Here is a 13,704-nt window from a genome sequence, read left to right as displayed (position 1 = left end):
TGTTTGCATATTGTTATTGGCTTTAAGTTCTTGCCACTATGACGATCAGTCTTGTTTTAAAAATTCAAGCCATATTTAAAAATTGTTTCAATTTTAACATGTATGCCACTAGATGGCAGTAAAACAGCTATTCTGTGCAAAATAGATACTTGATTTTCAAGCAGATCTATGAAGTATCTAATGTGACCAACTGATATCCCATAAAAAGTCAGAATAAGCAAGAGTCGGAAATGCTCCTTTCCATTTTTATTAATGTTTTCCTTTTGTACAGGATCTATTTAAAACTGTTTTCTCTACTTTTATGCTGTATGGCAAAAGAGTATATAAGTCTGAACCACTGAATCCATTGAATTCAAGTCAGGCAAAACCATTGAATTCAAGGCAGGTAATTTATAACTGTACGTATGAATATTTGGGCTGGTTTCCCTAAGTAGATTCAAATATTCAATTCGATTAAGTCAAAGGTTCCTTTTCATATTTTAGATATGGAGGTCACATGGTTCTCACTATAACAGGACATATTCTTTCCCCATTTTTTACATAGAATTAATTTTTGGTGGAATATTTCTATTTTAATTATTTCCTCTGTTGGCATTATGTCCCCTCTAGAGTTCATTGTGCCATCTGCTGTCATTCTGTGGACTGGGAAATCATGATACTGATATTAATAACTTTATTTCAACTCTTGGCTTCACATCAGTAGATTACTACTCTAAACTCATTGAAAATGTGAGTATTTTGTATAACTTGGCAATTTGGCAAAGTGAATCTTCCTTTACCCCTGATTTCTATACATTTAGAGATTAGCCACCATCTTCCTCCAAGGTGTCAGGCAACTTCAGTATTGTTGGTTGTCAGATGATTTTCATGAACAACATAAAGTACTTTTTCCTACCAGTTTAAGAAATGGAGGAATGTGGCTGCTTTGTCTCACAGTATAAAGGTCAGCCAGCAGTTCCCATCTAGCAAAGAGCTGCTTTGCTAAATATGTCTGATAATAGCTGTCTCTTTCTAGAGAGTATAATGAGAATGATTGTAGAGCAAGTTCTTTAATTCCACTCCAGCCTTTCTTGCCTAGAGGGTAATTTCTATAGCCACCATGAGGGTGGCCAAAACAAAGCAATGGGTGAAGCCAGAATGAAAAGCAAATTTGATTTAACGTGGTTTTAAACCATGCACTATTCCCATATTTTCTATACATACTTAGCTTTTTATTATATTTGTTTTCTGGTAAATCAATTGAATACAGTGTGTAAATTCTGACGATTGACATAAATCCAACAAACCAAATATACTATTACTTGATTAATAATAATGTAAATAGATGGACCTATTGACAAAAACTTAAAATGGTTGCCTTTTTGGACACTGAAGGAACTAGAATTTAAACTGAGAAGACAAAAAGTAGCTTTCTTTCTTAGAAGGAAAAGCTATTTTTCTCCCAATTACCATAACAGGAAGCAAAGTATGTTTAAACACTTGGTACATTTCAGTCTGCCTTTTCAGTTAAACTTTGTTCCTAACTATTGGTTTATTTTAATTGGATTAAATTTATGGAAGCTTGCATATTTTAAATTGTTTCTTTGACATAAAGTAAATTTGGAGAAAGCATTTTCACATCTTTCAGTCCATAAGTCTCAACATATAGATTGTTTATTCACCTGGAAGTACAAATTCAACAGTGAGAAAATAACGCTGATGTAATCATTACTGAATGATTTTCTATATTATTTTAAGTTGATTAAATAATTAAATTTATTTAACAGATAGTCTCATCATTAGTGACAGAACTCAGCAGAACCCAGGTTAATGGATTTAACGGTCAACAAAAGTAGGTATTAATATTAGAACTTTGTATAAGTAGCCAAATAAAGTTCTGTGGAAAGATACTTAAGACTGAAACGTATTAACTTTACATGTACATATTCAAGACTATGCAGAAGCATGGTTTTATCAAGGAACACATTATTTTTAGAAATAGTATATATTACAAGTAATAGAAAAACAGAGCTTGGAGAAAGTCCTCAAACTGCTTTGTGGTCCTAGCTTTTTGCCAATTTCACCAGTGAAAGGGCAGGCACAGGTACGTCATCCATCAGATTTTTCTTTACCTCCTGGTTTCAGATGGGTTGTCTGCCTTGATTTCTTTCTTTTTTTTAAGTGATAAAGCCTTTGATGAGGTGGATAACTTTTGACAGCCAGGACCCATACATAACGTTTTTAGAGTTGGTGGTGCTGTAGTGCATATGGCCAGGAACTTCTGGAGAATTTCATTAGTCCTTTGACAGCAAAGGCATCCATGGTGGGAACTCAAGATGGTGACTGCAATCGCATGGTTGAAACCCTAGCCCACTCCTTTTCTACATGCATTGACTGCCATCTTCCCCCTCCCCCCCTCCTCAGACACTGATGTTTGGAAGGACACATTTTTAAAACAATATTACACCTATTTTAATACTTCACTATAATGTTTGAGTATTTCCCCAGCTCAAAATGGCAGTTTTCAGCAACTATGATCAAAAGTGGCTTGGCGGTAGGGTAGGGTAGGGTGGGATGGGATGGGGGACAAAAAGTAGGTCTGGAGGATGCAGCAGCCTTGGAGACTTAAGCTGCCACACTTGCCATACAGAAACTTCCCCTGACATAATGCTTCCAGATATATTGGACTATAATTCTCATTTTTCCCAATTATGAATGTTTCCAGTTAGTTCAGCCTTCTCTTGCTAGCAGGAAAAGACTGAAGTTTTTTACTGTGATGGTTAATGACCACAATAATTTTATTGTGGTCATTAACCATCACAAGGGAATTGGTGTTCAAATATCCAAAACTAAATTGACAATATCAGGATAAGTTGGGAAGGTACATACAAACAAATAATTTTTGGCTAAAAGACAATATTAAATCAAAAAAATGCTAAGATGCTTGCTCAGGCTACACATGTGTGACAAAAGAGAAAAGAGATTAAAAGTATCAATTCAGGTAGTATAAACTTTAAAATAGCAACATGAAATACATATACAAAAAATATTGGTAGATAAAACAATAAAATTATCCAAGAGGAATTTGAGGATGATAAACTTCTCTTACAGACCCTGGTCAAACCTCAGAAGAACATAGTACAATAGCTGGCATGGCATTTACATACCAAAGCATAAAAAAAGAGGTTAAAAAGTAATGCTGAGCATTTCTGGCTATCCATACTCAGGCAGGTTCAGTTGCTCTTAATCATTCTTTGCCTGAGTTTGCATGCCACCATGCAAAACCTGGCAACCTTGGGAAGAGCTCAGTATATAGGGACTTGCAATCTGCTGTAGGTTTGCCACTTTGTAAATAGAACTTTTTGATAGTGTGTATTTAATGAACAATTTAAATATTTTTTATTAAATTTATATGCTACCCAACTCCCAGTGACTCTGGGCAATTAAAATATTTCTTCATCCTATATAAGAGGCCTATTTTTGTTTCTACAGCATCTCTTGTCGAGTAACATCCATGTCTCTTCTCTGTGTACCACTTATAACTTTGCCTGATATAAAGCCACTTCTTGAAGCTCTCCTTAGCTATCACAATGATGGATCACAAGAGCTGCTTCACTCTCAGTTTTTAGAAGCAGTGAATGAGGCCGTATTACAGTAAGTAGACTCCAAAATAAAGTTTCCTGTCTGGTAACAATAAACTTGTCTGTTGAAATTCAATAAACTTGTCTGTTGTTTATTGTTAATTCAATCAACTTGTCTGTTGAAATTCAATTTTACATATCTGCATTGGACTAAGAATTTATTGGGATCTATTAATAGTTTATGGGCAAGTTCTCAGACATGGGTTTTGCTTTTTTTTTTCCTTCCACAAATTATCTAGATGATTTCCTCATTTGACAAGCTTTTGTGCGTTTTGTATAGTTGATCCATATGTGGAAAATCTGTTTCTGTAGATGAATTTCATTTTATAAATTGAGAAAGAGTGTGTTTTATTTGTAAAATAACTTGTTTGCCACTGCTTTGTCTCACATTGCTATGATTTTTTTGTGATAATGGTTCAGATCAAACTTTTGAAAAAATGCCAGCCTAACATAATATATTGGTCTTATTCATATATTCAGTAGAGATAAATGTCTTGGGTCACTTATAGTAACATACTGCATGTATTTTCTTTTTCCAGGAAAGAGTAGAAATCTCTGCATCACAATACAAAAAATAGCATATTCACATTTTATTTTAGATTTTGTTCACTATTAGATGGAATTATTGCTTTGTACACCCATATTTTAAGAGGCCTTCCTCAGTCTGGGATATTCCACTGTGTTGAACTAAGCATTATCACCAACCAGCATGATCAGTGGCTGCACTACATGGGAATGATGGAAGTTATTGTCCAAAACATTTGGAGGACAGTGTGATTGTTTACTACTGTTCTAGAAGGATTGGTTCCTCCTCCTGTTTCTCTTCCACAACCTTTCTCTTTGGTTAATGGGATGTACTGGAGAAAAAGGATAAAGTCTCTAATGGGGATGCCTACTTTAGCGGTAAGTTTCATATTGCTGCTGGTGGCAACACAGAAGTTTTCAATACTGAGATATTGAAAAAAGTCACTCCCTCCATTTGAATTTTGTTCCTGGCCACTGAACAGAAGCATTTCCATCATTGCTAATTGCCCTTCTTAATTTGAGAAGAGAAATTCATAGTAAATCCAGAATTTTCATTTTGCTTTCTTTTTCACAACTGTTTGTGAAAATAAGCCATAGTTCAAGTAATTGCAGAAACAGCTAAAATAATATGTATAATTTTCTGGATTTGCTGAAATTGTAATTACCATCTTTCCTTCTTTTTGGTTGGATGCTTTCCAAGTTGGATATTGTTCCTTGAAGGTCCATCCTCTTCATAAAGCTTTCCTGAAGGAAGGGTCATTGAAGGCAGTAGCAGATTGGGTGCTGCTATTTGTAGGTTCTCAATATTTTCTAGAGATGACATCTGACCTGCTCTGCCAGCTTTTTTTTCCTCCAGAGAAGAAAAGGCCAGGTGGCTTTTCTTTGCTTGTGCTTCTTTGTTTTAGTGGGCTTATAGGCTGTTGCAGTTGTGATATACATACCCTACCTCCATCAATCAGGTTAAAACAATAACAAAATTACAGTAACACAGAGTACAAAATATCTATAGTATATTTATCTACTGAGGAATGTGTAACTCACAGTAATCAAACAGATGCGTTGCATGTTTGTATGTTGTAAATTTAGCTCTCCGTGGGCAAGGTTCTCCAGGTGCCTTAGCCTTGCAATTGCCAAAGAGCTCCCGACCTTTTCAACTTTGGAGCTGTGAGGAGGCAGGCTCTTCTGCTGATAGAAGAGTCTCTAATCATCTTTTCAGCTTCATAGCTGGGAAGAAGGCTGGCTCTTGATCTTTCTTGCCAGGGACTAGCACCATACTAATTTCTGGGTACACTGCAAGTAGTAGTCTTGAGAGATATGCATTAAGCATAATTAGTGAACATTTTAAACAGCGTAGAGTGAACAATATAAGGGCCCAGATCCCACACAAACCCCAAACATCTTTTCTTTAGCTTTGGAACCCCTCTTGCCAAAAATAATTGCCAGGGAAGCACATAAGGAACATATAAAAACAGAACTGTAGATCTAAAATAAACTTAAAATAAAAACAAAGAAAACCTCCCAAACTGCCTTCAGAAACTTGACCCCTCTTAACTTTGTGTTATTAACCCATCAACTGACTCTAAATGATAAAAGTGCAGTTCTCAGTCACCGAAGTGTTGCCCCTTGCTGCAGTGGAGTAATCAAAATTCTTGAATTCCAATATCAAATGAAATGGGTCTTAACTGTCTTATGTTCCAAGAAGTCTTCTCTCGCTAATTTTTTTTCCATAGGGTACCTCCTATGAAACTGTATGTTATAGAAAGTTCATAGTGGGTGCTGCAAATTCCATATATTGATAGCACATCTAAAATGTATGCCTGCACACAGAAGTCACAATTGGCAATGTTGAGACACTTTCCCAGTGGAGAATTAAAGAGATCAAAGATAGATGTTAATATAAATGTTGAAATTATAAATATATAAATCTTGAAGTAAATACAAATGAGTTCAGTGGACTTTGCTCCTAGCCAAATTTGTATAACCTAAATTTGCCTTGATACCTAGATATGATCATATTGTGGTTTTCCTGCATCAATTTAGTTGGCAAAAATAAAATTCGTTTACCTGCTACACTTATATCTATTTCAAACATTATTATCCAATCTTTACCATTTAATTCTTAAGACACGCTGCTTGTATTTACTTCTGTATTTCATATTGCCTCAGAAATGTTTGCTGTTTTGCTTTTCTAGTTGCAGTAGATTACATCAGCATGGAAAGTGGTAATAGTTCTGGATGTAATCTTGGGGTAACTTTTATGAGATAGACTATTGTCCTGTCACTGAATAAACCTACAGTTAAATCCAACAGACATTTTCTCATTTCTTAATATTAATGCAATGTTTTTTAAAGATTCTGTGTGGTCTTATACTGTATTCTGTACATTCAAATTCAGGAATTTGATACATAGTGAATCAAGGCCATCTGGTATTGTTTATCACATATTATTATATATATCTGCATTTACATGATAACGTGGAATTACTTTCTCACTAGTTCTATAAACTAAACTTCCTTCCAAATGTATTGTTGAGAATTATGGGAGTTGAAAACCATAACATTTTGGAGGGCACCAACTTGAAAAAAGCTAGCTTTTTGCTGTAAGAGTTAATCTAAAATTAAAAATTCTATCACAACTTCATATTGATGCAGGCATGCCTAAGTTCTCATGATGATCAGTTATTGTTTTTAATGAGAATATGTTTTTTCATGTAGTAGTTCATATTTCAGTACTGTATATGAATTCACAAGATGATATTTATTAATGTGATGAAACTGAATATAATTTAGAGAAAGCATATGCAAAAGTTAATAGGCTTGAATTATGAAATGCTTTGCACAAATATGGATGCCAAATGCATTAAGAGTGTTACATGATGGAAGTAAACCACCCATGAGAATAAGTGAAATGCTAACAAGTAGTTTAACACTGAATAGGGCATAAGACAAGGATGTGTGATGTTCCTTGATTCTTTGATGTACTTACGGATAAAAATATTTGTGGTGATGTTAGTGTGTTGCTTGGTGATAAGATAATACCTGTACTTTTGTATGCAGATGATGTCTTTATCTATCTATCTATCTATCTATCTATCTATCTATCTATCTATCTATCTATCTATCTATCTATCTATCTCATTTATATAAAGTCAGGACCAGAAATATTGGAACAAGGATAACTGTTTTGGCATTTGGCCTCTGTACACCACCCTGTTGAAGTTGAAAGGAAACACACCCAGATGGGAGCGAAGTCAAGACTTTCAGCTGTAATTCAAGGGGTTTGACAAAGGTGGGGCATTAACCATTCAGGAAGTACAGCCAGTGGCATACACACACCCCCATTGTTGGTGGCTCATAAGTAATGGAACAAACCAACATCATTACAAACATCAGGATTGCCCTTAATACCTGGATGAAAATCCTTTGCAGTCAATGACTGCCTGAAGTCTGGAACCCATGGACATGACCAAATGCTGAGTTTCCTCCCTGGAGATGCTTTGCCAGGCCTTTACTGAAGCTGCGTTCAGCTGTTGCTTGTTTGTGGGTCTTTCTGCCTTCAGTCTTATCTTCAGTAAGTGAAAAGCATGCTCTTTTGGGTTGAGATCAGGTGACTGGCTTGGCCATTGAAGAACATCCCACTTCTTTGCCTTGAGAAACTCTTGGGTAGCTTTTGCTGTATGTTTTGGGTCATTATCCATCTGCAATATGAAGCAGCGTCCTATCAGTTTGGCAGCATTTGGCTGAATCTGAGCAGAAAGTATAGCCCTATACACTTCAGAATTCAACCTGTTGCTTTTATCAGCAGTCAGGTCATCAAGAAACACCAGTGACCCAGTTCCATTGGCAGCCATACATACCCATGCCATAACACTGCCTCCACCATGTTTGACAGATGATGTGGTAAGCTTTGGATCATGAGCTGTTCCTTTCCTTCTCCATATATTTCTCTTCCCATCATTCTGGTGCAAGTTAATCTTGGTTTCATCAGTCCAAAGAGTCTTATTCCAGAACCTGGCAGGCTTTTTTAGGTGTTTGCTGGCAAAGTCTAATCTGGCCTTTCTGTTCTTGAGCGTTACCAGTGGTTTGCACCTTGTTGTGAAGCCTCTGTATTTACATTCATAAAGCTGTCTCTTGACTGTAGATGTTGACAATGACATGCCTACCTCCTCAAAAGCATTCCTAACCTGGCTAGATGTTGTGAAAGGGTTCTTCTTCACCATGAACAGAATTCTGCGGTCATCCACTTTAGTTGTCTTCCATGGTCTTCCAGGCTTTTTGCTATGTTGAGCTTGCCAGTTAATTCCTTCTTTTTCAGGATGTTCCAAACTGTTGTATTGGCCACTCCCAATGTTTTTGCAATCTCTCTGATGGGTTTATTTTGTTTTCTCAGCCTAATGATGGCCTCCTTCACTCACATGGACACCTCTTTGGACTTCATGTTGAGAGTTCCAGTGAACAGCTACTAAATGCAAATGTAACACTCAGAACCACCTCCAGCCTTTTATCTGCTTGATTGGTCATGGGATACCCAGGAAACAGGCCACACCTGGCCATGTAGCTGCTTGTCAGCCATTTGTTCCATTACGTATAAGCCACCAACGATGCGGGGGGGGGATGTTACTGGCTGTACTTCCTGAATGGTTAGTGCCCCACTTTTGTCAAACCCCGTGAAATACAGCTGAAAGTCCTGACTTCGCTCCCATCTGGGTGTGTTCCCTTTCAACTTCAATAGGGTGGTGTACAGAGGCCAAATGCCAAAACAGTTATCCTTGTTCCAATATTTCTGGTCCTGACTGTAGCTGCCCATCTCACAAAAAATGCCTTGTTGTTGACTGAGAACCCAGATGGTTTGCAATAAGCCATTTATAAATGCTGTTAGCATAAGCTAGATTTAGCTAGATTTCCTTTTGCTTTTTCTTATGCCTTTAAATTATTTTGCTTACTATTCCTTACTTTTTTTTGTGCTTTGCATAACATTTTATACCTTGAAAGGGATTAGCATGATAGCTATGTCCATATATATGTACCTTTTGAAAAAGTGTAGCATGCACACAGTAGATGATACACCATGCTAAATTGGGGGAGGTTAGCTTTCTGACAAACACGTAGGGTTTTTTTTCAGAAGGGAAGAAAAAAATGCAAAACCCTAAAGGTGGAGAAGTAAATTGTCCCTAATAATAATAGAGGAAAGGAAATCAGAAGAGACTTTGCCAGATAATGAGCAAGAAAATCGAAGTATGGGGGGGGGAAACAGGAGTTTGCAGTAGTTACTCAAGTTTTAAGGCAGTGTTCATTCTGTGGAGAAAGAATGGATAGCTTTTGGACCATTGATACTTACCTTGTTCCATAGTAAGAAGGCAAAGGATTTGTTTCTGGCCATAGTTTGATTTTCTCAGCAAGCAAACTTTCCATTATGTGAACTGATTGGCCCTTTGGTATGAATTTCATGCTTGGTCTGAAATGCTGAGAAGGAAAATGTGCCATTACTTAAAGGTTGATATTTTCAAAGGTGATTTAAAAGGGGTGATGGGGAGTCCAGTGGCTGTGTAAATTGTATTTGAGAGTACCACACCACTCCTTCCAATTTGGAATGTAGTTCAAAAATATCGCTTGTAGCAGAGAACACTAAAACAACATCTCTCTGGACACAGATAAAAATAGGGAGAAAGACAAGAATTGTCAAACCCTTTAGTGAATTATATACAGAAATATCTACTCCTTTTTCAATACAGGAAAAATATCTCCTTATCTGACTCTGCTGTCCTGCAATTATGGCTTCGTCACCTTCCTAGTCTGGAGAAAGCAATACTACGAAATGTTGAACAATTAATATCCAGTCAATCAATGTCAATGCAAGAGATGGCGTGTGTGGTAAGAGATTCCTTATTGGTGAGTATGATCTGCTGCAACTATTGGAAACTCAACACCTGTGGGCTCTAGGGCACCTACCACCTCTCCAGTCAATGCTGTAGTTTCCCATCATGACTTCAACTTCCTCTTGTTCAAAAGGCCACTGAAGAATTTCACCTTTAGGCACAAACAGTCCAGGGATTGTATGTTTGTATCTCCTCTCTAGCTTTTTTGGGCCAACTTTCATAATCTCCAGTGAGCAATGCTGTTGAAGATTATGAAAATTTTAATCTGAGGATGCAGCTATTATTGGTAAAGATGTTAGGATGCAATTCTCAATTGTAAAAAGTTTGCTTCTTATTTCAATTCTTAAGACCAATGTCAGTGTAAATGTTACAAGTGAAATTTTAGCAGAGAAAGGAAAAATCAAACCCTGACTGGCTAATTCTGGGATTTAGTAGATCTTGAGAGGTAGACACCAAAATTCAGTTCACCCAACTAAAAGAAGATATGGAAAGGAGATTGGGTAGGAACTAAGGAATCTCTTATGCTTTCTCAGGAAGTTGACCTCCCCCTTCTTTCCCTCCTAGTTGCTTTCCAATTTCCAACTACCTCCCCCCAAAGGTAAATAGGGGAGGGCAAAGACTAACCATGTTTGTATGTTTTTTCTTACGAAGGTTACTCCTTGCTAATAGTTTAATAAACAGTTAACTATTTTTACTGGTGCCAAATGCTCTTACCTGAGTGTTCAAAATGTGCTAAGCCAGTCATGAAACTCTTTTGGGAAAAAAAGCACAATTCTGTAAGCAGTGCAAATAGCATTATAACCAAAGAACTTCTAACATCAAAGCAACTAGATTTATCCTAAGCTCAGGTACATCATCCATTCTGCTTCAGTCCCAAAATGCATATTTGAAGAGCCATGCTTGTAAAAGCTTCCTAAATACATATTAAAAGTCAGGATTTGGTTCTTATATCTGGTGGGAGGGCAGTCTACAGGAGGGAAGGACATATTTTAAAATAAAATTTCAGTGTACAGTATATCTAAAGCAGTATGAATGTGATAAATTGCTGCAAACTTGTCCAGAAAGACAAAAGAGTAATAAAGGGTTTTGAAAAGTTTCCATATTCTAAAAATGAGAACATGACACTGTATGTTACTATATGGTTTAGATTTAATGATAAGTTTAAAAGTTGAATTTATTTATTTGTTTGTCAAATTTGTTCTACCGCCCATCTCCCCCCACAGAGGGACTCTGAGCAGTTTACAATAAGTTAAAAATTAAAAATGGTAATCTTAATAAAACATAATATAGAAAGAAAAGAAAAAAAATGAAAAAATCCAGATGGCTACAAATGATCGTAAATACAGGGGGAGCACTCTAAGGTGCCAGCCATCCCCAAGAATGACTACCTCCCCTCCCCACCCCAGGCATGGCAGCAAAGCCAAGACTTCAGGGACTTCTGGAAGGTCAAAAGGGATGGGGCTAGCCTGATCTCTGGTGGCTGAATGTTCCAAAGGGTGGGTGCCACTGCAGAGAAGGCCCACTTCCTGGACCCCGCTAACCAGAGTTCTTTAGCTGACGGGGTCCGTAATTCGCTCTCTCTGCGTGATCGGTTGGGAAGGGTTGATGTGATGGGGATGAGATGGTCCCTCAGGTAACCTGGACCCATGCCATGTAGGGCTTTAAAGGTGATAACCAACACCTTGAATTGGACCTGGAAGCAAACTGGTACCCAATGCAGCTCGCACAGCAAGGGTGTTATGTGCACCGATCCTGGGGTGCCAAGAATTGCCCGCACAGCTGCATTCTGGCCCAGCTGTAGCTTCCGGATACTCTTCAAGGGTAGTCCCATGTAGAGCACATTGCAATAGTCTATATGGGAGATAACAAGGGTATGAGTGACTGTTTGAAGGGCCTCCTGATCCAGGAAAGGGTGTAACTGGCGCACAACATGAAATTGTGCAAAGGCCCTCCTGGCCACGACTGCCACCTGCTCTTTGAGCAGGAGTCGTGAGTCCAGAAGGACCCCCAAGTTACACACCAGGTCTGTCTGGGGCAGTGCAACCTCATCCAGAACTAAAGATGACAATTCCCCAGATACAGAAGAGCCGTTAACCTACACTCACTCTGTCTTACCAGGGTTCAGCTGAAACCTGTTGTTCCCCATCCAGACCCCCACAGCCCCCAGGCACTGAGAGAGGGCAGTCATAGCATCACTTACCTCACCCGGGACAGAGATGTGTAATTGGGTATCATCAGCATACTGATGATACTTCATCCCGTGGTATTGGATGATCTCACCCAGCGGTTTCATGTAGATGTTAAATAGGAGAGAACCGAACCCCTCAGCACCCCACAAAGGAGGGGCTGAGTGTTGGACCTGTCAGTGCCGATTGGGACTGGCCCCAAAGGAAGGAGGTGAACCAGCGCAAAACCACGCTGCCCACCCTCAACTCCCTCAGTCAGTCCAGAGGAATACCATGGTCAATGGTACCGAAAGCCTCTGAGAGGTCAAGAGGTCAAGAAGAGTGAGGATGGATGCACTGCCCCCATCCCGCTCCTGCCAAGATCATAAGTGCGACCAATGCAGTCTCTGTCCCATATCCGGGCCTGAAACCTGATTGAAAAGGGTCTAGATAATCCATTTCCTCCAGCATCCTCTGGAGCTTGAATGCCACCACTTTCTCAACCACCTTCCCCAAAAAAGGGGAGATGGGAGACAGGACGAAAATTGTCTAACACAGTAGGGTCCAGGGAAGGTTTCTTGAGGAGGCGGTGCACCAGCACCTCCTTAAAGGCAGCCGGGAACACTCCCTCTCCCAAGGATGCATTAACCATTGCCTGGGCCCAACCACATGTCACCTCCTGAGCTGCCTTCACCAGCCTGGAGGGGTGTGGGTCTAAATGACAAGTGGTGGCATTTACAGTCTGAAGGATCCTGTCTACTTCTTTGGGTCCAACAGGATCAAACTGTTCCCAGATAACTGGGTAAGTAAGTTGCCTCGGCATCTCCTCAGACTGTGCTTCACACTTGGAGTCCAACTTGGATCGGATCTGAACAATTTTATCCTGCAGGTGCTCAGAAAACTCCTCACGGCCCTGTAGGTGGGTCACTGGGGCCACCTTCCCCAAAAGGGAATGAGTGATCTTAAGCAGGGCTGTTGGACGGCATTCTGTGGAGAAATATTGACGTTTCACTGCTCTTATCGCCACAGGGGAGGCCTTAATAGTGGCTCTAGCTTGTGTTCAGTTGGATTCGGTCTTTGTCTTCCTTCAGTGGCACTCTAGACATCTCTTAACCCTCTTCAAAATCCTCAACTCCTCCGTAAACCACAGGGAGTGTTGGGTTGGATGGGGCAAGAGAGGTCACACAGACACGATCCTGTCCAAGGCCCCGGCTGCCTCCCTATTCCAGGCTGTGGCCAGGACCTCCACTGGACCATGCAGTAGATCCTTGGGTATAACACCCAGCTCCTTCTGAAAACCCACTGGGTCCATCAGTTGCTGGGGGCAGACCAATCAAATGGGTCCTGCCTCCCTGCGGAGTGGGGCAGCATAAGAGAATCTAAGGGCCACCAGGGCGTGATCTGACCATGACAATGGGGACAGATCTAACTCTCCCTTCAGATCACATTTCCACTGCTCCGACAAGAAAACCAAGTCCAGTGTGAGGCCACTGTCCCGAGTCGGGTCCCGAATAATCT

General features: G+C 39.3%; 1 protein-coding gene across 2 annotated transcripts in view; it reads left to right on the top strand.

The window, feature by feature from the left end:
• Window positions 1–13,704, top strand: part of FANCC (FA complementation group C) — a 67,981-nt gene that overhangs the window by 33,958 nt on the left and 20,319 nt on the right. For both annotated transcript variants that reach the window (XR_010067324.1, XM_063295214.1), the window contains exons 5-8: window positions 610–729; window positions 1,767–1,831; window positions 3,472–3,633; window positions 9,878–10,034. Coding sequence is in view for 1 of the 2 variants with exons in the window: in XM_063295214.1 (XP_063151284.1) it covers window positions 610–729; window positions 1,767–1,831; window positions 3,472–3,633; window positions 9,878–10,034 (504 nt within the window). In the remaining variant the exon portion in view is untranslated. The remainder of the gene's footprint in view (window positions 1–609; window positions 730–1,766; window positions 1,832–3,471; window positions 3,634–9,877; window positions 10,035–13,704) is intronic.

The sequence above is a fragment of the Candoia aspera genome, chromosome 2, assembly GCF_035149785.1.
Source record: "Candoia aspera isolate rCanAsp1 chromosome 2, rCanAsp1.hap2, whole genome shotgun sequence".
Classification (NCBI taxonomy): domain Eukaryota; kingdom Metazoa; phylum Chordata; class Lepidosauria; order Squamata; family Boidae; genus Candoia; species Candoia aspera.
The sequence above is the reverse complement of the archived record's forward strand: the minus strand, read 5'-3'. Positions and strand labels throughout refer to the sequence as shown.